At 38.0% G+C, this 26,641-nt stretch overlaps 1 protein-coding gene across 2 annotated transcripts in view; it reads right to left on the bottom strand.

The window, feature by feature from the left end:
• The window catches only part of UST (uronyl 2-sulfotransferase), a 149,496-nt gene that overhangs the window by 38,350 nt on the left and 84,505 nt on the right, over positions 1 to 26,641 (bottom strand). For both annotated transcript variants that reach the window (XM_068184924.1, XM_068184925.1), the window contains exon 5: positions 15,678 to 15,831. In XM_068184924.1, coding sequence (XP_068041025.1) covers positions 15,678 to 15,831 — 154 coding nt within the window. The remainder of the gene's footprint in view (positions 1 to 15,677; positions 15,832 to 26,641) is intronic.

The following is a 26,641-nucleotide window of genomic DNA, read 5'->3' as shown; positions in this document are numbered from 1 at the left end:
CGAGGACTGCTCTCCATCTATTCACCCTCCAGACTGTACTGATACAGAGGGGATGTTTTGACTCAGGTGCAGGACCTTATACTTAGCCTTGTTGAACTTCATGAAGCTCACAAGGGCCCACTGCTCAAGCCTGTTCAGGTGTCTCTGAATAACATCTCTTCCCTCCAGCATGTCAACCACACCACACAGCTTGGCATCATCAGCAAACTTGCTGAGGGTGTGCTCGATCCCACTGTCAGTGTCATCAATAAAGATGTCAAACAGTGCCAGTCCCAATACTGACCCCAAGGAATGCCACTTGCCACTGGTCTCCACTTGGACATTGAGCCATTGCCCTCAATTCTTTGAGTGTGACCATCCAGCCAATTCCTTAATGACCAAATAATCCATCCATCAAATCCACACCTCTCCAGTTTAGAGACAAGAATGTTGTGCGGGACAGTGTCAAATACTTTGCACAAGTCAACAGATACATCCAGCAATTTATGCTCACAAATGATAGTTCCAGAGCACAAAGTTAATTTCTGACCGGCAACAGCCTCAGCCTGGAGCTGACTGTGAGGCTGAAGTCAGTGGGCCGAAAGTGGACAGAGATGCCACTGGTGGGTGAGGGTGCTCCTGGTAGGGTGGTCTCACCAGACTTGGCAATGCAGAGCAGCCTTGGCTGCTCCTGTCCCAGCAAGAAAGGCTGCTACAGAAGACTCAGATTGTTGAGAAGTATTTTAGCTCAATCTTTGCTAAAGGAGAAGCAAGTTTATCCATGCAAGGTTACCATTTGTCCAGTCTGTTAGAAAAATGTTAATATTCACTCTAATTAATAGCAATGCTTTACTGCTCCTACTGCCGGGAAACCTTTGCTAGTATGTGATACAAAACCACCCTAGTGTAATTCAGAAAACTGCTTTGTCTTGATCTTGATGAACTCAAGGAATAGTTGCAAGATATTGGCTTCATAGCATATTTTTATTCACCTGAAGATATAGATTTCCCTACAGCAATTCATTTTTAAGACCATCTTCTGGACTCTTCAATTTTTCAGAAATCCTAAAAGAGAACAATTTTAAACTTAGGCTTTTTCAGTAAAACCAGAAAAGACCATGCCAGTGCCCTAGTAAGTTCTCCCTGAACAAGGTAGTGTCATGAAAGGAATTAAGGAATCATTTCACATCTCTGGCTCCTGGAACCCAGCATCTTTTGTTTAGCTTGAAATGCTGTATCCCAGAAACCATTTGTGCTAAAACATTTTTAAAAAAACAGATTGGAGGAGATAGAGAGGAAATCATCATGTAACACTATGGATCATCATCTTGCTAATACACCACTGTTAAAAGCATCAGTGTTCAGCCAAGTATAATGTAATACTAAGACTCTGTGACCTGTATTAACAGCAAGTCCTGCTCACAACTGAGCAGTAATATGCATGACCAGATTACTCAGAATGAAAAATCATGTAATGAGAAAAACCACAGGACATCACAGAATAATACAATGGTTTGGATTGGAAGGGAAGTTAAAGAGCGCCTCATTCCAACCACCCTGCCATGGGCAGGGACACCTTCCACTACACCAGGTTGTTCACATACAGAAAAGGGCTCTCTAGAAAGAGCGTAAGTCAGGAAAAACAGTCTGGAACTGAAGTGACAGTCTAAGACACTTTAGAAAACATGGATAAAATAAACAGAAGATTGCCGGAACCTAGCTAGTATTAGACAACACTGTAATGAAGAACACAATCAGCAAGGGGAAGAACCAGCAGCAGCAGAAAAGCCTCTCTATCTTGCAGCAGGTCTTTAATCCAGTCACTGAAGATGTGATAAACATCCTTTGTTCCCAGTACAAAAAAAAAGGGAAACAAAAAAGAAAGGATAGGATGATTAAGGAGAGGAATAAAATAGCTGGTTTTCTTAGTGAAATGAGACACTGAGTAAGGTTGCACAACACCTGTGCTGAGACAATTCTTGAGAATAACAAAAAAGGGTTAATAGCAAAGTAGAAATTTTTTCAGGGAATATTAATGGGAGCAGAAAAGAAATCTGACCTTAAGGACATACAGAAGGACTCTATAATGCTGAAAGACATTCAGCATTAAAAACCATAGATCCTTACAACAGGATACTCTGGATGACAAGGATGTAACTGGATTTAAAAAGAAAAACCCAAAAGTATAATCACCAAAAGAATAATAAAAATAATAAAAAAATAGAAATTATATATTTATAGAACAGAGGTCTGTCAAGGGCTATTAAACACAGATATGGCAGCAATGTCTGTTGGTGAGCAGAAGGATGTCAGAACCTGGGAGGACACTCAAGGGGAAGCACTTTTTACCATGCCCCAGTTTGTTCTGGCTTCCCCCAGCTGGGCTGGATGGTGCTCATGTCTGAAGAAGGACCTAATGCAGAAAGTTCATACCTCCACATATGACACAATATCATTTGCACAGCTACCAAGGAATTCAAATGTTTCAAAATATCACATTTCCTACAATATAGAAAAACCCATTTAAATAATGAGACATTTCTGTAGTTCACATTTTTCTCTCATTTTCTTTCCCAGGTCAAACGTTCCCATTCCTTTAAAACCTGACTGGATACACAGAAATTATACTCAGCAGATTTTAGCCCAAACCTCAAAAATGCTTATATTAACAGAAACACATTTAAGTTCTATGAACGCCTCAACATCTTGAAAGTAGCATTACACATTGCTTTTAGCAGAGGTCCACAAAAATAGTTTAAACAATATAAAAGTTTAAAAGAGGCTTATTAGAACAATTGTCAGAGTTCTGTACACTAAATATATCACCAGAGAAAAGAAATCCATAAGCCAAAAAGAAAATTAATTTAATTATCAATGAGCATCAGATTTTATTGCTTTCATACATCCCAACAGGACAGAGGCAAAACAAACAAGAGATCATCCCATTTGCCTTTTTTTCTTTAATAGAACTTCATGTGACAAGAGTTGGGGAGGAAAAAGCTTATTTTCTGCAATATAAATCTTCAAAATAAGAGTGAAGAGAAGGAGAAAAAATATGCCCCACAAATAGAAAAAAAATATTGCAGGCATCAGGAAAGAAATAATTTTTAAAAATTTTTAAGCTTCTCCTAATCTGCAGATGTAGCAAAATTATCATGTGAGAAAACAACCACTTGCTAGCTAATGCATATTTTATTTCAACACATCACTCAGTTATAGCTTAGACTATCTGCTGTCTCAAATTCCAGTGATACAACTCCCTTTTGCTGAAGTTAAAGGGAGAGAAGCTGTATCCAACAGCTCCTGATATGTCCCTGAAATAATCCACTCACATCAAATACACTGTCTAGCAAAAAAAATAAAGGAACCTGCTGCTGATCTCTGAATTAAAAAAGAGAAAATATATGATTCATCATACACTACACATTACAAATGTCTTTAGGTTTGACCATTTTTTAAGTCAGATGGGAAATCTCAAAAACCCCAGTACTGACTTTTAAGAAAAAAGTTCCTCATTGAAACAAGGTCTAAACGTCTTTTATGTCCTCACGACCTACCACATTTGTGTTGGCACTTTAACACAAACCTGTTGAATGGTGAGAAAACAGCTAGAAGTTTGAGTTGTGGGCTAATTTTACCTTCTTATCAGGCTTTTGCCTAGTGTTGAGTGACTTGGAATCTCTCCCTTCATCTCTGAGGGCTGAAATGCAAAAGGTGCTGCAGAGCAGAGAAGAAAATCATATTGCTTCTGCATGTGGCTTCCCTGCTGCTACAACTGGAGATGGTTTCTGCTCTGCTGCCCCTATCTAATTTCCCTAGTTAAAATCTTCCCCTTGCTGAACAGTTCTAATGCTTTTCTGGAAAATTACTAATGCTTTGCATTATTCATAACACTGCCATCCTGAATAGCAGACACAAAATGGAACATATTGATTCCACTTTTCAGTTTGACAAGACTATCACCATACCGACAAGACCAATATTAAAAACCTCCTAAAATTACAAGCTTCAGAGGCATAAATAATGTTCCTATTTGCATTTTTAAAACTTTTAAAATCTTCCGTCATCTGCGGAAGTTCTTCTCTACGACTATGAAAAAAAACCCCAATACTTCCCTCCCTACACAGAAACCCAGAAATCTCCCAATGCCTTCATCTCAGGTGCTATGGCTTCAAAAAGCTCAGCAAGCAACAAGATCAAGTATAAAATCATTAAGGTTAATAAATCTGTAAGGAAAAAATAAAACTGTAAAATATGTTTCCCCCGACCCCCCTTTCTTTTTATCAAAGACATAATCTCTTTGAACACCATTCTGAAGATATTTTAATTTTTTTTCCTTCAGCCACTGATGAACACTTTAGTTTTCTTTTTTTTCCTTTCAAACAGAACAGAAAATTAATTTTGAAGAAAATAATAATCTTACTTAATAATCCATCTACACCATGGAAAGTTTCCTATTTGCCACTAGTTAGTGGATTTTTCCCAAAGAAAAAGGAAATTACTCTTGACAAGCTCAGTTATGAATAGTGGCTGGCTTTGCTTGGATCAGAGTTCATAGGAAAGAGCTGTGTTCAAGGTAACCTGACTAGACTGTGTTTCAATAACTCACTGAGCAGTTGCCAAATTTGCTGAAACAATGGCAGTCCATTTTCCAGAGTCTAGAACAACAATCAATCAGCATAACACCCTTTGTTGGGAGTTTTGGACATTTTGATTTTATGTAAATCAACTTTATTTACAAGGGATAGAGGAGCTTTGAAAATACTAGCAAACAAGAAAAAAAAAAAGAAAGTAATGCTTGGAATAATAGCCAGAAAAAATGAACACTGCTTGTACTTCAAAGGAGAATTTCACTACCTTGTTACACAGGGAATGTATTTTCTCAGCTGACACAGCAGGTCTACTCTTTATCCTGAAAGATAGAGTTACCATTTCATTCAAGACATGCACCCACCATCCCTGTGATAGCTCACAACCATGTAATATCATCAGCAAACTGGTCAGACACATGTATTTTTGAAAAAGGTAATTCAACTTCAAATAGTCATCTTAAGGCAATAACCAAAGCCACATTTGAAACAGATGATGCCTGTTTCTTGGGGCATTTTTTTTTTTTTTTACATTTCTTTCTTTAAACAATGTGGAATTACAAGGAAGACAATAAAAAATACTTCCTGGCATCAGTACACTTCTTGACTGATTATTAACGAAAAAATGGCTGGAGAGGAGAGAGGAGAGAGGAGAGAGGAGAGAGGAGCAACTGTAGCAATACCTTTTATGCCAAGAAGGAAAATCTGATTTCTGGAATACTGAAGAGCACTCCTGAGGGAAAACACAGCAGCCACTTGCCAGGCAGGGCCAAGCAACCAGAGAGAACACTACAATCCATCTGCCAACACAAACCTATGGCACTTGGTTGGTTTTGGAGAAATACAAACACCCATCTCTCCATCACAGAAGCATACTGAAGCAAACAAAGCAAGAATAGACAGGCAGCACCAGCTTTTTAGACAGACTATTACCCAGTTCAGATCTATTCATTCTGTAATGAGACAGAAACAAAACCTAAATTTGCACCTCTGTCCTTCATCTTCACTGCTGTACTAAGGATTCTTTCCCTGCTGGGAAGAACATGCCACCTCCCTAGTGGGACAAGCAGCCCAGATGTATCCCACAGGATATTCAGGCACCCCACATGTGCCCCAGCTCCACACACATAGACATGAGCCTTGGTGCCAACCAGAAAGGAACAAACACACGGTGCTCCAGCAGACCCTGAGGTCCCTGTGAGCTGGGACCAGGATAAGGCACAGGATTTTACTCTGCAGGGTATAATAAACCTTAAAAACTTCAGAAAAACTAGAATAAACTAAGTCTTGAGTAAGTATGGGCACTGATATCCCTTTTTTCCACAAAATGTCATCTCTGCTTCCATATGGTTTCAACATAAACTACTTCAGTCTTAAAAATACAGAATTGACAAGTGTGACCCAGTCATCCTGCAGTCAACAGAAGAGTCCACACCACCACCAAAAAATTACACGATAGGAAAATATTTGGTTGTCAACAAACACCTAAGGCTCAGGACAGCTTTGGATGCCTGTATAAAGACATGTCTATCCCTCACCACATCACCCACGCACCATGGGCGAGCAGTTCTCCTAATTCTACTGCCTGCACTGTCCTTGCCATCCACCACCTCAAAGCTTCAGCTTTGCTTTAGCTAGGAAGTTCTAGAGATCAGGATCTCTGCTTATTTCACTTTGCTGGCAGCTCTGACAGCCAGAAAACTTAGGTATAAACCACAAAAAGGAAAGAGGAAGGAGAATGACAAACAAGGAATAAAACAGACTAATAAATTCAGTTTTATTTTCATGGGTTGTCAGCTCCTGCAGGTTTTGACACCTACAGAGTGAAATGAGTATCTGACTGCCTGAAATTACATTATCATGCCACAGCCTGAACACACTCAATATGCTGGCAGTAGTAGGAGGGCTGTCTCTCTCTGTCCTTCCTCTGTCAGGAGGAATAAAAGGTTCTGCAGTTTCCTTCCCCATCCTACTGCCAATAAATGAGTTTTCATTTAAGGTGGTTAAAGCATAACGCAACAAGGAAAAGAAAACAGGCAAGGCAAACTCCTAGCAAGGAGTTTTAATAGTATGGATTATAAAACCTTCCTACTTAGGATGTTTTATAGTATGGTTTTCTAGGGACAGCTACCATGATTTCATTAGACAAGTCTTCAAAAAAATTGTTAATTAAACATAATTTCAAAAAGTCTGACTCCTACTCCTAAACACACACACACATATATACATTATTACATCATATTTTTAAGACACACTATTTGCTGGTCAATGCCCCATCTCCATTATTTATGCCATGTACAAACTGTAACTTTAAAAATATTTTTTTAAAAAATTTGCACTAACAGAAATTGAAAGCATCCTTTTTTTCTGGATGATAAAACATTCCAGTTTTAAAAAACATTATATTCCAACTTAAGACAAAATATCAATCAAGAATTAGTTTTACTTGATGACTATTAAACAGTGCTTTTGGGTTCATAATGCCCAAAATGCTAGACTATGCACTGAAGATAACATTCTTATTACACACAGATCCTCTTGTTTTCATTCACCTGAAATAGTTACTTGTCAGCTAATTATAATTGTTAAGTCATCCCTTACTGGGAATCATGCAAGTGTTATCTGCTTAGATGTGTGTTCCTGTTACTTTCACATTAACAAAGGACATGAGAACTGAAAATGAAAATACTGAAGTCGAGGCTTACAAAAATTATCAAACACTTGCAATTCACCCATACGGAAACATCAAACCAAAGGGACTTCGCATTTCTTAACAGCATGCACTGAAACAAATTTTTATCCCTCTCTTTTAAGGATTTTTACATCTTCTCTTCTGGTACCTTTATTATTTCAGTGCACAATACAAAATTGTGGATGCAGTTCCTACTTTAAGTGCATTTCTATCTTAGCTTTTAATGATGAATTTGAGAATAGTCATGACAGTGTTAACAGTTATTAGCTTCAGTATCAGTTTGGAATTTACAAAAATTAATTTGATTGGCAGAGATGTAAGATAACCAAGTCTTAGCCACTATGGCATATACCCAAGAACACTCAACTATTTTAATGTCAAGAAAAAACACATTCAACTGCAGATGTCTATAACTGTAACTACCTTATATAAATCACGTAGTAGTAGAATCCACTTGTAAGCATGTAATTTTAAAGTTTGCTTTTGAGTTACCCAGAGCAGAATCAATTTCAGAAAATCACTACTGGCTATGAGGAACATTTACCATACACACAGGACCTTTTTCTGGGTACCCCTGAGGTTTTAGATTTTTACCAATCAGATATTTTCTGATGAAGAGGTGTTGCTTTGGTAATTAACAGCCAGCCCTTGGGGGCTACATAGCTGCACTTTTAAAAATAGAATAGAATATTTCAGTTGGAAGGGACCTATAAGGATCATCTAGTCCAACTGCCTGACCTATTTAGGGCTGACTGAAAGTTAAAGTGTGTTGTTAAGGGCGTTGTAAAAATCACTCTTAAACGTTGACATGCCTTGGGCATCGACCACCTCTCTAAGAAACTTTTTCCAGTGCCTGACCACTCCCTCTGTAAAGAAATGTTTTCTAAAATATTTCCTTTTTGAATGCATCAGAACTTATTCACAACAGTGACCAGAAAGGACTTCCACAGCATCATCACATGTTGTCATTTTCTATTTTTTACTGGATCCAGCAACTACCCATTTCAATTGTAAATTTCTATTAGTCTTACACTGAAACAGCTCAAAAGCAAGAGGCCTTGAGGCCACTTTTTCATGCCTCCCAAAAATCTGTCTTATCGTATCCCTTCCCTTGTTTACTTCTTCCTCAAGAGCCCTAACCTTTGTCATTCCTCATATGGAAATTATTTAATCATTTCTCCCACCTATTTTTCAGTGTTTTCCAGTTCTTTCAATCCCATTTTGGGGATGGGAGGTGTCCTGGTTTAGGGCAAATTTAGGAGGAAATAGCCTAGGACAGAAGTCACAAATGTCAAATGAAAGTAGTCAAGTGCAGATTGGAGATTTATATACAATGAGAGATTTATATACAATGGAGATTTATATACAATGGAGCTCTCTCTGTATTGCTCTCTATTGCTTTTGGTTTGCCGTTTTTGACTGCTACTGAGAAACAAGCAGATGCTATGGTAGAACCAACCAACACACAGAGAAGATCTCACTCCTAACCCTGCAAAAGGCTTGTCAGAGTCCATCAGTTTCTAAGTGAAATAAGGATTAACCCCCGCAAACTGCTTTCCCACCTTCACTGAAGGCAAGGCTGGCTTTTGTCCCTGGGCTGCACAAGAATGCTCTTTTCTGTTCTTGTTTAGTGATCCAAAAATATATCTCCTGAAAATATGACACAGACATACCCTCTTCTCTTATACAGTTTACATGACCTTTTAAAGCTAGCATCAATATATTAGAATCTTTGTTCTGTGGTTGGGATTTTCCACTCTACAAACAGGATCTTCCTATAGAGAAGCTAAAGAAAACTATTTCCCCAAGCTACCACAACACATAAAATCCAAAAAATAGCACATGAGAGAACATCAAGAGTATTGAGTATTGTCCTGTATTCACGCTCAGAAAGCACAAATAAAAAACTTGGCAGAATCACCATAAAAATGAAGATTCATAATTTTAAACTTAATACAGTAAGGTCCTTTAATAAAAGATCTTAAGTTCTTATGTATATAAATGTCTTAAAAAGCACTACTGAAACACAGTATATGGTAAGACCCTGTAATAATGTTACATTTAAATAAGATTGTTGGTACTTAGTGCTGGGACCTCTACTGCTGCTTGGTTTCTGGTTTTCTGTGCAGTTGCTTAAAATCTGCAACAGCCAAAAATTTTCAGACCACTACAACACTACAAGAAAAAACCCCACACCTTTTTACATTCTGAAGCAATATATTGTTGCTATCCTGTATCTTGTCTCCACAAAAAGGAGAATGGCAATACAGACTGGAATCATTAAAATAAAAGAATGGTGTTAATCTTACATTTTCTATGAATATAAGTATACATTGTGAATTACATGGAAGTTTTTTAGTGTTGCAATCTTAACCAATGCTATATTGCATATTTGCTATGTGCAAATGACTCAGACTACTGAATGAAAACAGATTAGGAAGGCACATTTTCTTGCTTTTGTATAAATGCATAATGTTGCAGTGTTTGGAATGCAAACTCCACAGGGGAACATTAAAAAATATTGGTTTGTAAATTAAAGTCACTGAAAAGTACATGTCATCCATGAAAATATTTCCTTTAATATTATAAGTTGTTTAATTAGTCCCTCCTCCAGATGAGGTCTGAATTACCATTAATTTGTGATTCAATAAATTATTAATACAAAATGGGAGAATCTAAGGGGGGAAATGGTGTTTTAGAGGACACACAATAGATGAAGAGCTGCAAAAATGGGCCAGAAATTTTGCTGTGAAGAGGTAATGCAGCAAAAGGGAACAGCTGGAGACTATTAAAAGCACTCATTAGAGGGAAGAAGCAGCAAATTGTTCTAATTGGGTCAGCTGACAGGTGGCTTTGCTTCAGCAGTGCCCTCCCGGCAGCCCCGTCCCAGGGATCGGTGCTACTGTGTGATCCCCAAACCCGACCTGCAGCAGCAAAGCTGTGCTGCAGCACATCCAGTGACCAGTTCAAACCACCTCAGCACCAGTGCATAACACAGGCAGTAAAATGACTACTGTGTGTATGGGGCTATGTCAGGGAAAACACAGAGTGCGCAAAATGTTTAGTCTCTTAACTACAGCTCAGAACACAGTAAGTGAAAAATGTTCTTTTTAATTTATATATTTTACTCCCCGATATGTGGTATGCACTGCACAGAGAAAGGCAAATAATTTTAACCTCTGCATGCCTCAGATTTCCAGTCTAAACAATGTTAACCAAGTTATCAAAGCTTCCCCAAAATTTCCCAGGTTCAATCAACAGACACTGGTAGCCCCTCTTATGAGGTTCTCAACAGGAAAATCAGAGTAATGAACCCTCTACTCCCTCACTGCATCAAATCTGCAGGCAGGCAACTCTCTCTCAGCCTTTTTTTAATAGAAAAACCCATCATGAGAGTGACAGTCAGAAGATGAAGGCACAGGCTCCATACCATGGTCTCTCCTGTAGGCCATGTGTCTGGCAGCTGAAAAGCTTGAAGAAACTCATCTGAAGTCACAAAGGAAAAAGCTCAATGATGACAACCGATGACAATTCATAATATAATAACCCACAGCATTATGCAGATAAACACAGGAAATAAGACAGCCAGCTGCTGCCCGAAAACCAGTGTAATTGATAACAGAATATTTTTCATTGTAGATAGAAATTTGAGGATATAAATAATAAAATTAGTTAAATGTATTTAGTGAATATTCTTACATTAATAAAAACCATGAAAATCATAAAAGGAAATTCTCAAGGTTCAGGACTAAAAAAAATGTTCTATTAAGTTTACCCAATCACCTTTTCTTATTATTTTGTTTGAAATTTAGCAATTAACCTAAAATACATTAGTTTAAGTATTTAGCCATAAAAGCTAACATTGCAAAAGGAATGTTTTTTTCCCTATTATAAGAAATTTGATGTGAAATTTCCCTGACATCACTTGAATTTTACTTCCCTCCTTGAAAGTAATCCTAATACATTTGTAACAATTATTTTAACATTTCATTTAAAAGACAAAAGGACAGATGCTCCTTTATGGGATTACTTGCATGAGTAATCTTTAACATAAATGAGGCTGAACATTGTTAGAATATTTTTAATTTTTGCTGAGAGAAGCATATTTATTTTCAGAGATGAAGTTGAAAAACTATGCAGACCCACCCAGAGATGCCGTGCAAATGTAACTGCTAATTAAAATGAAAATTTGAAGCATCCTATAGGAAGGTGACAAGTTCTTATCTTACTGAATGATTTTTTAAATACAAAAATTCTCACTTCTGATACATTAGCTTAGAAATCTTTTACTGGAGTGAGCTAGGAGTCATGGTATTCATGAGCCTAACAGAGATCAGAATCCCATGTAACCAGATTTCCTGCAATTCAGGCAACAATACACAGCCCATGCTGCTTCACACTCTCATTCAGCCTTAGTAGTCTCAGATCAAAGTTTTACCAAGTATTAAGAAAAGATGAAAACTCTATACATGCCTTTTTTTATATTTGATGTCTCTAACTGAAGCTGTAATAAATACCAGATAATTACAAACAAGCCTCCTGGAAGGAACAATTTTAATATAAACTTAAAAATATTAATAGTAGTTCCTCTTCATCAGGGGTGCTTCCTACCTTCTGCACTTCCAAACCCTGAACTAAATTGCATCTCAAGCATATTTTTCTTTTGCTTGGTACCTGCAGCACTCACAACTGCACTGATAAGGGTTTCCTTGCTTTATTGAAGCATATTTACTCTAAGAACGCTAGTTCAACCTGAAACACATTCACCACAAAGAATTTAAATTAACTTTTGTGCATTTATCTCAACTTACAGGACCATAATGTAGGGTTGGCAGTCACATCAGTGTGCTTGAGACTTGACTCAAGGTGCTCACCATTAATTACCTCTCTGCCATACTTCACACTACCATGCTGCCACTATTTTTTGGGGGGAAGCTTGGAAGTGATTTCCTCAGGTGACTAACAATAACTCACTCCAGCAGTGAAAGTGCCAAGTCAGGGCAAGGAGCTGGTGGATCTGGGTAAAAAGTCTCACATCGCAGCAGCTGCCTCTGTTGTACCTAACTCATGAATAAGAGGCTTGTTTTCCATCCTGACTTTCAATTAAATTTTGGTAAACACAGACATTTACCAAAATGTTTAGAACAATTTATCTGACTCCTGAATGAATGGTTGTGTTTCCTGGAACAAAGTGAAAGCCTGAAGCTATATTCAGAGAAAATTTCCAATGATCAGTGAACAGCAGAAATTTCTGTGTCTGTTTCTGACCTTTGCAATGTCAGCAGTTCAGATTTTCAATGTTAAAAAAACAGCATGCAAGGTACTACAAGACTTCAAGATTTGTTTTTTTTTCAACTCTCTTTCTTTCTTAAGGACAAGAATTGAGGGGAGGGAATGCTTCCATCAAGGGCATCACAACCTGGAGTTCATCAGACACCAAACCTGATCTTAAAATACTTTTCCACCCTCAAGAGCCTGCTTTCTAGCGCAGTTGAGCTCCCACACCTTCACACTGCAGTTTGAGGGAATATGGATGCTGCCCTCAGCTTTTCAATTGAGATGGCCAGTGTTGGCAGCTGTTGATGAAGATGCCAAGATGGCCTGGAAAGGTTCCCAGTTGCCCACACCACCTTCCAAGAGATAGGAAGCCAAGGACATCATGGCTGATAAAAGTACAATTAGTCTCTAAGACCCAGTTTCCAGATACATATCTTTTGCCTGCAAACCCATCTCTTCTGGTAAAACAGAAAAGCAATATTTAAATCTTCTCCAGTACATTTTGTAAGTCTATAACTGCTATCACAAAACATCAAGTACTCCAGCAAAGAGCTCAGTGTCACAGATCAATTAGCAGTTTGTATATTTTCCTGGCTGATGGAAGAAGAAAAGCAAAAGCTCATATCTTCCCCCTGCTTTCATGTATCTGCTCATGGTCAGGCACACCTCATCCCAAACAACTTAGGTTTAATATTGTGATCAATGTTGAAACTATTTAATATGCTAAATCTAAGTTTATCCTTAAATTGTCCCCCATAAAAAAAGAATAAAGTTTCATGGTGAGTTTTGCATTTGAAAGAATATTAGGGAAGAACTGCAAAAGTTATGAGACCTGCAATGAGGCCACCCATCAGTCCTGTGCTGAAGTGGCATATTGGCTCGTGCTCAGAGGTAAAACCAGCTGCTTACTTTCTTCACAGCTAGATCTGACAATTGATTTTGCAGATTTTTGAAGCTATGATTCCAAAATCCCCAATACCTGAATTTTAAGAAATATGCCAGCTGATTTTCTTGCACCACTGAAGAAAAGATTAAAATGCAGACATGCAATATATGATGTGGTTGGATAGCTCAAGTGTTAAAAATGCTGAACATTCAGAATGAGTGGCTTTCATGACAATTCATTTCACTGGCATGTGACCTATATGTTACTGTCACTCTCTTTGAGCAGTGGCAGTAACTGCCAAAGTCTGCCAAGGAAGGATGGAAAACAGGTTCCAAAAATGTTTCCAGGATTCTAACACTGACTTACCAACAGAGAAAAATCAAAATGAAAATGCAAAAATAGTTTTTATTAAGGATGCTAACGTTGCCTTAGATCAACAAACTGCCTTTTGAACAAAATGATTACTGACCTCAGTCAGACACTTGTTATTTCTTTTTCATTATAGCTTTTGTACTGATCTGTGCATAGATATCTGCATATACATGCATGCATATACTTATTAAAGAACACACCAACACCAATGAAAATGCAAGGTAATTTCTATTAGTTTTTAAACCAAGACAATATGAATTCGATCTATTTGTTTCAGTTCTGCTTGAAGTAAAATTTCATTGGCTATATATATAATGTCTTAAGCTGCACAGTCAGTACTGAAATAATACCAGGTTTTACAGAGTCAGTCATAAGAGATACCAATCACTGCACTCCAAATGAGAAGGCACTCAAAGTAAAGTACAGGCTCTACCACTTGCTTTTAACATTTCAAAAAAGGAAAAGGTAGTAGTGTTATAAAGTTGTAGTAAAAAACCCCACCCATCAATAATTTCCTCAACCCTCTTGTCCCATTCAGAGATGATGAAGCAGAAGTCCATGCACACAATATGCAAAACTTTCTAGCTTTGCACACCAGGAGGTCAAGACCCACTCAGCCGACAGAGGGACCTCTTTGGGATCTACAGGCACATAGCAAATAAAAACCCTTCACAGTTTACGCCTGTATAGGACATGCCATTAAATTTAAGGCTATTAGACAGTTACACTGATACCTCCCCCTTTAATTACTTGTAATGTACAAGCTTGTCTGTTCACAGGGCTCTGCATGACCAAAACCAGAAGACAAACGAAATTTAAACAGCTCTGTAACATGGGAAAAGAACAGCCTTCCTTGGATTCATCTAACTTCAGCTAGGGATGAAAGGTGTTGTGTGGCAGCTGTTCAGAGCTGTGTTCTCTATGGCTCATCACACATCTTGTACTCTACTGCCTCTTCAAGACTTCACAAAAACATTCTCTCTTTCTCCTCCAAAAGCCACAGACATATCTTGTTTTGACATTATGTCTGGTCTGCAACATCTCACAGCAGACCATCAAGCTGTCCTGTCACTGCTGTTTCACTGAACCCTCTGCTGTTCAAGTATGCCTGAAGGCTGAGTCCAATGCAACTGGATCTCCATTAGACAGAGAGCAAGAAGTAATTCCACCATTTTGCCTTTTTTGAGAAGTGTCTGTGTACATGCAAAGTGATCAACATAAACCAAACTAGCCACCTTCCTAGCTTCTCACTTTCTTATTTAGCATTCAACACCTACTGCCACGGGACCTTGGTATGCAACAAAAGCTGGCAGGTGTTACGACAGTCATACAAATTTAAAACTTATTATGAATAGCTTATTCAGCATTATTGCCATCATCTTAACCCAAAAAAGACAAAAGGCAACAAAACCAAAGCAAGAACTGAGATTAGAGCCCTGGTGTAAAGAACATTACAAACAACTTAGCAACAAAAACATTAGAGACACGGGCTCCCTGAATTGCTCTGTTTATCAATTTTCTTCTGAGGCTGCAGAGTTACAGACATAGTCTGAACTTAAAAATCTGTCTGAACATTCACAGTGATAAACATATGCAGAATTATTATATTACTATGCAGTGCAAATCCAACTCAGTGTAAGGACCGTAATTCAGTGGTGGAATTCTGGAACTTGCTGTCAGCTTATTCAAGATCAAACTGAATTCATCGGCAACACTCTACACAGTAAAGCTGAGCAAAACTAAAGACCAGGCAAGAAAAGACACAAGGAAAAACACAAGATGGAAGATGCCTGTCTCCCACTTTTCCCACATCCAGTTTGAATAACAGCACTACAGAACAATGATGGGAAATTGGTAATCAAACTGTTTTATTTAAACATACCAGGTATCTTTCCTCCTGCCTCATGTTGGGGGTACGGATCATGTGATTCTGTTCTCCTCTCCAGTCTCCAAAACGTCGAAAAAAATAATTGGATAGGAATCGGTTGACAGGATCTCTAATAATATTGATGTACACAGGCTGGTCTCCTCCAAACCTGGTGGGAAGAAAAATGGGTGAATCTCATCACAAGGTTCCACACAGACTTGTATCTATTATCTCTCATCTGAATGCTTTCAAATTACTTCCTACAGAAATCCAGAGCTTTAACAAGGTGAGGAGTGAAACTGAGAATCTTACAACTAGCTGCTAAACCTTTGTAAATGCATGTAAGATCTTTTTAGGGTGAACAGTAAATATGGAGTCACATTAAGCTATATGCATACTACAAACATTTTAGCTGAAAACCATTCTTTACACTGTATCAACAGTTTTGCTTCTTGAGTTTTCTCCTTCCTGTTTTCAGATTAAGAACCTTCTGCAGATGAATCAGAGAATGAGCATTTTATCTTAACACACTTCTTATCTGGGCAGTCATGTTAGAACAGGCACCGCCCAACAGTAACTGCTGTAAGGCAGCCTTGGATCACCTTTGCCTGTACAGTAAGTGTAGTACTGTGCAAAGGATTTTCAGCTTACTTTGAAACCTTTTTTCCAAAAGCTTCCTCTGGATGAACTGATAGCTATGAATGGTATTTCCAACTTTTTATTTGCTGTAACTTGTGCAGAACCTCAACCCCTCATCCCAGTCTGCACCACTGGATGGTTTTGAGGTTATTTCATGATTATGCATGAAATTAAGTATCAATCTCAAGTACATGCAAGTCCAAGGAAAAGGGTAATACCAGCTGTGACCAGGCTTGCTCATAAGCAAATTGTGGCATAGATATCTGCAACTTAGAAATGAGAAGATAAACCAGAGCAACTTCACCACTTTGACTTTACCCTCTTGTATGTCTCCTCCTGGTGCTAAGTGACAAACATCTTCAGTTCAATAGCTGGGATACCAAAAGAGAAAAGGAGGAAGAAGAAGCTTGGGAAGGTTTGTGACTATACTGTATTTTCAGAATGTTAAAATACTGACTGCATATTTTAGATCAACACACAGCATCAGGAGGGCAAACCTAACTGGAAAAAAAAGGGGAAGCTGCTTACGCTGTTCCATGGTCAAAATTTAAAAATGGACATTCATGGAACAGACTTATGGACTAGAAATTCTGTGAGACAAAGAATAAAATAAAACCCTCCTGGACTGAGAAGTTCATAGGATAAATTCAACTTGGAATTTTCCTCATCTAAGAACATTGATTATGCTTCTTTCTTCTGTTTCCCCAATTTAAGTGAACAATTCTCACTTAAGCACTAGCTTATACTTTATTTTTGGGAGCTTGGGACATAGCCATATTTAAGTACTTAAAAACTATTCTGATGATTTTCTGAGTCACAAGTTATGTAATTTCTTCTAAAATGTAAAATACTAAATTAAAGAAAGAAAACTGAAAACACCCTTTAAATTAAAAAAACCCTCGGTTTCTCCTCATCTTTTGAGGCAATGAATAATTGAATTTGTATAATAATTGAATTTGTATAATAAAAGATCAGAGCTTCTCATAAATATTGAAGAGGCAGTAAAATTGTTTAAAATTATGATTTCTAGTAAAACACAAGAGAAAAATCTCATAGAGTTTAAACCTGATTTTTCTTCTGCTTGATTCCCCAGACTCCTAAATACAGCCTACAAAGGCTTGTCTCATGAGTAACTATGCCTATCAGTAATCTCATTGACCTTAGTGTTGCAGGATCACTGCCATAATTTGAAACTGCAGACAGCATAAAATTTTAAAACAATCCCATTAAAAAGGCATATGCTCCTTGCTTCCTGATGAGTGCACAACCCAGTTTGGACATGGATGTGCAAGTGAAATATTCTGAATTTAGTACCCTGGATTCTTCTCTAAGCTTATCTTTGCTGCTTTTTATCTTTATACAGAAATAAAACCTACATTAAAAAAAAAAAAAAAAGCATTCCTGCAAATACCACAGGACAATGTGGGCATAAAGCTTTGACAATATTTACTCAGAAAACTTTGAGTGGATGCTTTGGCCTGGTAGTTTTGAAAACTAAACTTTTCAAGTGAAATTGCTGGAAAGACTGGATTGCATCTAAATTACTGAATACATTATCTTCCTGCCACTTGATGCAGATAATAATCAAAAGACAGAGGTGAGTGGAGGAGGGCAAAGAAAAGGGGAAACAGTAGAGAGTAAGAAATTATGACAGCAGCAAGATGTCTTAAGATAAAGACAAAAAAATCACAAGATTTATAGAAGCAAGAGAGGAGAGATCCTTCCCCAGGTTCCATAGAGGATGTTAAACCTAAATCACTCATCAGAAGAGTGAAAAATGAAAATCAGACTGCTAATAGCTGTCTTGATAGAAATTTTCAATGCATATTGTCTTTTCTGAAGTAAAAGGAGGGGTGAGATTGCATAACCAACCCCAGACCATAACCTCCAATCATATTGCCAGAGCCCATCCTTTTGCTGGAAAGGTCATGTTTCTGAACATGAGAACAGTAAATTCAGGACCAAAACTCCTGAGAAAAGAGCTCACACAAGATCAATCATCCCAAGAGGACAGCTGAGATAGGAGGTCACTCTTTCACAAATGCTACAGAGGAACTTCCATTTCCACAATGCAGACTGTGCGTGCTCCCCACCTCCCCTAACACAGGACAGCTCATATTTCTGATTTTCTGCCCAATGTAACCAGCTGCTATACATCCAGCTGCAGGTTGCTCCACCAGGCAACAAGCAAGGAATTATTAGAAAAATCAAGTCTGTTCTGGTCCTTATTCAAATGTACATTTTTTTGAAAATACAGTACTCAGAGTCATTTATGGAAGCTAAGCAGCACTCACAAAGCATAAAAAATCCTAATGGTTAAAAAAAAATCAAGTACCTTAAGCTATTTAAAGAAGAAAAGGGCAAATCAATGCTCCACTTGTTCAAGTATGTTCTGCATATTTTTAGATACCTATCAATCACAACATACTAAATGCTCTCCCAAGTGAAACTTTTCAGATTAACAACACCCACATGAAAGTGCTCTTGCAAAAAAATAGATATGTGCTCTCATTATACGTCACATCACCTTATTTGCACTCAAACTCCTATTGGGAAGGATTCAAAATGGACACGATCATATTTTCCAGGCCTGAGTAGCAGACTTACCTTCTCTGAGCGGGACTATGATTGGATCCCACATTATGAAGTAGCACAAATATTCTCATCTCCAGCAGCACATCGGCACAACTGGGAAGAGTGGGCCAGGATACCATCACTCCACCAGAACATTGCAAATGGATACACCAACCCCCCACAACATTCTTCCTGGACTTAATGTCTCCTGATTTATTTTATATGTACTAGTAAATCCCATTAGTTTTAAGTGATCTGTTGTTGAAGGTATATTTTTGGAGTCCTCATCAAAAAAAAAACATTTGCAAGCTCAATCAATGATATTTAGCTTCATTAATAATATATTCCCCTATGTCTTTTTTAATAAAAGAAAAATAAAAAAAATAAAGCTTGAGAAGTATGTGAGCTTGCCCTCTCACATTTCTGATGAATTCCAATTTTATTATTTATGTGACGAAAATCTTCATTTAAAACCATTTACAAACCTCTTGCAAGCTGGGGGAAAATCAACAAAAGTGATTTGCTTGGCTTTAAAATGGAGGCTGTCTTAGCTCCTATTATTTTTCATTTCACTTCAGAAGGCTGCTGACTTTGCATTTAATACAAAACTCTTCCCACAAGCAGAAGATGGTTTCTTCACCCTTGCAGGCAAAGGGTGAAGGAAAGGCAAGGAAAAGATGACTCCCATCCTATTCTCTGTAAAAACTTTGTCTGCCTCTTACTCTTTTAACATACACTGTTTCTCCTTAAACAAGAAGGGTGGTTGCTAGAAATTCAATATAATGGCAAAAAACAAGAACCAACAGCCACATCATAATAATAGGAACAGGCATATTGTGTCCTTCTTATAAAGGAAGCACAATTTCCTTTTCCAGTGCCATACAACTGAGAATCACACACTGAGAGTACAATTGCCCAGCCATCTTTACTCATCAATTATGTTAGAGCCCCATTACCTGCCCTGCAGCACAGCTTCACAGGGAGGTCATGTAAAAGCACTAAGATAGAACCTTCACCTTTTTAATACTTAAATAAGATGCAGTTACCTCAACATATATCTTCTGAAAAAGTTATTTTGAAATATTAGTTTTTATAACATCTTACATCAGCATAAACTTGTGGCAAAGCAATCCCCTGCACACAAAGCACCAGGCACTTCTGGGATGCTCTAGTGAATCTCCTCAAGGATGAGCTGCAAAGAGGAACAGGCTGAGATACTGCCTACCCGGGAGTACATGGTACTGCCAGACTCCATAATCAAGAGTTTATCTTCCTGCTCTTGCCTGTAGTGCTTCTCTTGTAACCTTCACCCTCATGCTGTGGTCATGTTTTCAACCTTTTCTTTAGAACTGGGGGAGAGTTGATACAGGGCATTTCTCTACTGATGCACCTATGTCACCTACATGGTTATTTCAGTCATAATACTACTGGCATAGCTGAACTGGTACAAGAACTATGTAGAGCAGATTTCAGTTAAAAACTCTGGCTTCATGAGGCCTTTTTCCTTTCTTCCAGAGTACTGACTAGGCTGCCTCTCCCCAGCAAGCTGAACTAAAAGTTATGCCAGTCTGCTTTTTTGTTATCGCTCTCTAGTTTATCCCAGACACAAAACATGCAATGCAGAGAGGTGATGTAATTATCATCCCTGGAAGCATTCAAAAAACATGTAGATGCAGCACTTAGGGACGTGGTTTAGTGGTGGACTTGGCAGTGTAAGTTAACAGTTGGACTTGATGACCTTGGCAGTCTTTTCCAACCTTAACAGAGCTATGATTTTATGAAATAAGTATTATCATTTTAAAACTTTATCTTTGACTGGCCTGCCCTTCAATAAGATGTGTGTGCAGAGATGCAAAATGCCCAGTGCTTCAAGGTTAACGTTAAAATAGTGCACACTCCTCATCAATTGCCCTTTCTGGACCTGAGATTTCAATAGTAGAAATTTCAGTTTCTGAAGTGATGTGTCTGGGTCACATCACTGTAAAATTACAACCAAGTCCTCTAGGAATTGTTTGGTAAGCTGCCTCAGACCAGTGAATGGCTAAAAGACAACACTGTAAAGCCTTGTATTTCTCTATCCTGTAAATCTCCCAGAATATTTTAGTCTGCATTTTGTCAGTCATTTATGCATGCTAGACAATTAAGGTCTTTTTTCTACTCTATACTTTTCATTCTCCTGAGGATATCAAAGAAGTTTAATATATAAATTCACAATGAACAGCACCAACATGGATAAGTATTCTGCACAGCTCCCAAGTAAAAGAAATACTAATTATGTTTTCGTTTATGTAATGCAAAGTTACAGCTGGAATCAAGTGAGAGAGTAAACACTAACTCTCCATGAAAGACTAACAGCAGCTAAACTGCGCATTAATTAAAATCACCTAATTCCAGATTCTCTGTATTGAAGACTTTATTCCAGAGGTCTGGCTCAGGATCTCTCTGGAATATGTTTCACTGATTAATGTTTCACTGTAATTCAGAAATGCAAATGTTGTGCATTATACAGAAGAATAGGAAAACTAATTACAAAGTAATACAATAAATTTCCTGCAAATAGTAGAATAGCTGATACAGCTCTTTGGAAAGTATTAAATCAACAAACATGATAGGTAGAAAAGATGTACTTTCAAAATTGAATGAGACCACAGATTTGGCTGAGGTAGTTACATTAGCATAAAATCTTGGGGCTCAACTTCTTAGGAAGGTTATTATGCAAAGGATGCTGCAATGTACTCAGCATTGCATATTCAACTTCCTGCATGAATACATTTATCAAAGGGAGTATGGGAGACTCCAGCCATCCTGTGGAAATGGCTGTTGCAGAGAGCAAGTCAATGTTAGGAATGTCCACATGGAAACTGAAATACAGTGAACTGTGTGTAACAAAAATGTAAACCACTGTAACTCAGCAGAATATATCATGTATGCAATCTATAAAATATAAAAATCAATGTAAGTAAAAGTTATAACATGGCTGCCCTGTCACAGATGTGAAAATCTGCCGTCAGAGAGGGACTGTGGACGTCACTCTGCTTGAGGCTTTGAACCTACACAGTTTAATGTGATAATCTGTGATTCAGAAGCTATGTGCAAAGTGATAATATTTTCAGAAAACAAAGATGCAAAAGGAGGGAATATTGAAGGGAGTGGTTTGCTGGTAAAGAGCCACTTGAGCCACCAGGCAAGAAAGACATAAGAAAACATTTTGCGCTGTAGTATGGCAAATGAAACCCAAAGCATCTAGAACCTGAAGCAGAGCATATTCACAGGGAAGGAGTAGTTCTGGCAAGGACATACATACTTCCACATATTATCAGCAGTGTGGGAAACCTTACAGGCTAGAATAATAATCCTAGTTTACCTTTTTCTAAGAAGCAGGAGGAGAGAGGAGCAAAGGCCTGACACAGCACTCATATGATTATTCACAGACTCCATTTTCAGAAAAACATGAACTAAGTGCAGTGCAGCAGCACAAAAATGATGGAAAAAAATTAAAAGCCTCCAGGTTGCAAAGAGAATGAGAAGGAAAAAATACAGAGAAGGCTGAGAGTTGACTGCATGACAGTGTGTAAGAAATTATAGATGAAAGTACACAGGAGAAAAATTTGATGAGTCTTTACATAGTGGACAAATGTGCTCTGAGATCTAAGGAAAAGGAGTCAATTGGACTTTTCTGAAAAATTAGGAGTAAAAATAACTCATAATTTACTATCTGGGAGAACAATTCACTATTGAAAGAATTTATCAAGTGCAGCAGATTCTCTATTACTGGTGATTTAGAATCAAGACTTACATTTCCTTCCTGAAAGATGGAAGTTTCAGGTTTAAACTTATTTATTAACGGTTAAAAAGCTTCAAAATTACTCAGAACTGTCACCATCCATATTTTTGTCTGAAGGCAGGATCAGCTATGCAACTGCCACTACCAGCTTCAAAATCCTGAAGTATTTTCTATTCTGTATTTGCTTTGCTGTCCGTGTTGTTCTAACCTTTTCCTAAATGTCTGATCTAGAACTTGATACAATTCCAGTCCACCACTTGTGTTATCATTACTCATTAAGAACTGCACAGTGCCTTTATATCTGCAGAATCTTTTAAATAAAAGAAAAAAAAAAAAACAGAAGTATTATGACAGTCCCCTCTTTTCGTGTCTTCTCTATTTGCTTTTCTTTTCCTGTGATTTTAGGTAATTTTTTTAAATTTCTGATCATTCCTCTTATTCTCTTTTGGACCCCTCTGGACTATTCATCATCCTTCTTAAAGCAAGTTACTCTCAAATTGGTAATCTGCAGTGTGAATGTGAGCATGGAAGCTGAACAACAGTAAAAACAGGATAATTGACGAGTTATGCCTGACCAGTAACTAGATTTCAAGCAACAATCTCTATTCTGAGAATATCATGTTATGAGCTCAATGAAATATAAAAATTCCATTATGCAAAGAACACAGGAAAACTCGGGGAATAAATTCTAAACTAAATGATCTTAAAATGTATGGAAAAATTCACCACAAAGCAATGCTTTTTAAAAAAAATAAATGCCCAAAAAACCCTGCTTAGATCACATAAAGGTCAAACTTCGCATTAGATTTGTGCTTAGCCTTCCATCAAACCACAGTTAAAAAGCATCATTACTCACTCACATAATTAAAAAAAGGTAGTAGAAAAAAGGAAAAAAAAATATGTAGGAGGGATTACAGCACCATGTGGCCATTCATGAAATGTGTACTTTACAAGGCAGACCTCACATGATGGTAGAGAGTGTTTCATGATGTGTTAGCAAAAAGTACAGATTATAATGAACACACATAAAGACACAGTGTTAAGGCCATGCACATGAGTTTAGCTGACATTTCCCTACTTTTAACGGCTTACCCAGAGGGCAATTTTTTTTTTTGCTACCATATTTTTAATGACATTTCCCTAAGTGTCTATTTTTTTTCAAAAGGAGAAAAAAAATCCCACAACATAAAATTAGTTTAATACAATCTTAGGCTCCAATCATTGTTTCAAGATGTTGATTCAAGGAGGCATTCAAAGAGCCCAATCCCTCCCACAGCTGAACTGTATAGAGTCAGTGCAAGCTGACCCAACTACTGTTCTTTGTACAAAGTATACCTGAGTTTGCATTCAAATTGTCCTGGACATTTAGCATCTTGTTATGCCAGCTCCATGCATTTGCCCAACACACTCTTTTCAAATGCTAGTGCAGCATGGTTAACAGACATAATAGACATAAAACATGAACAAGCTGTGTGGCATTACTTTTTCCAAAGAAAAGAAAAACAATAATCCTCAAATTACTAAAAAATCTGGGTGTTGAGACAAAAATCGCATGACTCTAACACAATGAAAACAGCATCACAGAATCACTCTGGTTTTACTGACCTCCAGTCAGTCTACAAAAAAGTGAAATTCTATTTCCAAATCAACGGACCAAAGATATACATATATAGGTTAAGTCATTGCAAAGCAAGATGTTTATTTGCCAAAAAAAATATTGCAAATGTATCATCCAGCCCTTCCAAATTATCAACAAGCTAACATGCAAGGCTTCCAAACAAGCTGCCAGCACGGAGCGTGCTTCAGCTTTCAGACACGAAGCTTATTCACATGACAAAGTTAATTAATCCAAATTTACCTCCTTTTTGTTTGTTAGCTATAGACATATTTTGCAAGAACAAGGGAATGGTGTAACATCAAAGTGCTGTGTTAAACTACAATTTTTAGAACTTCTTCTGCATGAGAAAAAACATAGAACCAATGACTAACAAAAAAAGCTCAGCAACATTCAGAAATCAAGTTTCCTTCTGGGCTTATCCAGACCAAATTTCTCTGTCCATCCCTGCCTTCATATAACATGTGATTTATTGCTACCCATAGGTCAGTATTCAGGTCAGAATTGATGGAAAATTGCCAACCTGATCAGCACTGCTGCATGTGACACTGTCTGCTGCTACAGCAGCTCAATTTATTCACTTTTATTAGTTGGTGCTGGCCATTTTATCTGTGCAAAAAAGTAATAAAAAAATCAGCAATGCTGATACAGACTGTCTACCAAAAAAGGCTTGTTTCAAGAAAAACAAGAACTTTACACATGAACTCTGCTAATGAAAAACAGAAAACTGGAAATATTTCTTATGTTGATTCTAGGGACTAAAGGCAAGCTCCCTCCCAAGCAGAAGACCCAACAGACCTTTCTCTCCTCTCCCAAACCTGTCTCCCCACACCTCTCACATTGAGCAAGGACACAACAGAGCAGGGGCTGGCATCCAAGCAGGGCACAGGGAGGTGACTGCGGGCTGTGGCCCAGCAGAAAGTCCACCAGCTCTGTTTTGCATGGCTTTCCCTTCAGCAGATGTACCCGCAGTGTGGCTGTCTCAGAAGTCTGGTGACCTACTCAATGTGGTTTCAAAGTGGCCAACATGTTCAGAAATTATTTAGCAATTCAGGAGGGGAGAGGATGGAAAGACAGGCAGGACACCTGAAACTGCTCCATGGCTCTCATTTCTTTAGAAACTCATGCCACAAGTGAAGTGTTGTCCCCTCCCTCAAGCACATGCATACATGCTAAATACACACTTAAGATATTAAAAACTGCAGCTGAAAGGAAGAAGAGGGCAACAGCCTGACAGCACAGAAAGGATGACTCCTGACTCAGCAGTGCTGGGTGATAATTCATTCTGACTCTGAACAAGTAAGATATACTGAAGTGAATTACAAGGGCTAATTAAACTGTAAAATTAAGTAGAATTGGTGCTTTATCTCTGCATCTTCTTAGCACATTATAGGAAATTTTAAAGGAGTTAATTCTTCAGTGGCCTATAACTACTGCAGAAAGTAAAAAATTTACAGCTTTAGTGAGACGTGAAAAAGCCTGTTTCATTTTCTAGGTGGTTGTTTTAATGCTTCACCCTTCTCTGACTTTACCCTGCCCTGATCAGCCAGCCTTCAAACAAGCAAAACTCACCAGTCACTGAGAGAGGCGTGTCATTAGATTTTCACACACTCACCTGCACCATTCACTTACCCCAAGACAGGAAGGAATGCCCAAGCTCCCTGCTCTGCCCAAACTGGGGTCTGTAAGTGCATGCCTGGAAGATCACAGTTTGATGTTGGAGAGAGACATGCTGCCTTTCCTGTGACCAAAACAGATGTTGTGCAATTCTCCACATCTCTGACTCATCCTTACCCAAAACCATGGCTTTGCCACTCGCCTCTGCATTCCTACAAATGTTCTTCCCACTTCTCTGAAATCTGTGACACTTGGAGCACTTACCAAGTGTCTTGAGTCACTGCCCAGTGACTGTTAACAGTTAATTCAGCAGACTACTGAGAAATCAAGGGGGGCTTTTCCACAAATTTGAAGCTTCTTCCTGTTTAATTTTTTCTTGGACTAAGTAGATGACAACAGGCACTTATGGTAATGCAAAGTGAACAAATTGCAGCTATTCTGAAATAGCTTTTTATCTCTCTGCAGGTTATTCTGCTTCTTCACAGCTTCTGCACTCCAACACTGTACTGCCTGGATCTACCAGCAACACCTGGAATCTCAGCAAATATATCAACATATAAATCTTTACCTGCTTAGAGACATTATTTAGTATTTGCTCCTAATTAACACTTTGGGTGTTTTTCCCAGCAACATTAGTATATAAACTTCAAAACAGAAAAAGACAATAAAAATCCCCAAACTCAAAAAAACCAGCACCACTTTCTACAAAAAAAAAAAACAGTCTTGAAATGGACTGGATGGAGCAGCCAC

This window comes from Anomalospiza imberbis, chromosome 3 (genome assembly GCF_031753505.1).
Source record: "Anomalospiza imberbis isolate Cuckoo-Finch-1a 21T00152 chromosome 3, ASM3175350v1, whole genome shotgun sequence".
Taxonomy (NCBI): domain Eukaryota; kingdom Metazoa; phylum Chordata; class Aves; order Passeriformes; family Viduidae; genus Anomalospiza; species Anomalospiza imberbis.
The sequence above is the reverse complement of the archived record's forward strand: the minus strand, read 5'-3'. Positions and strand labels throughout refer to the sequence as shown.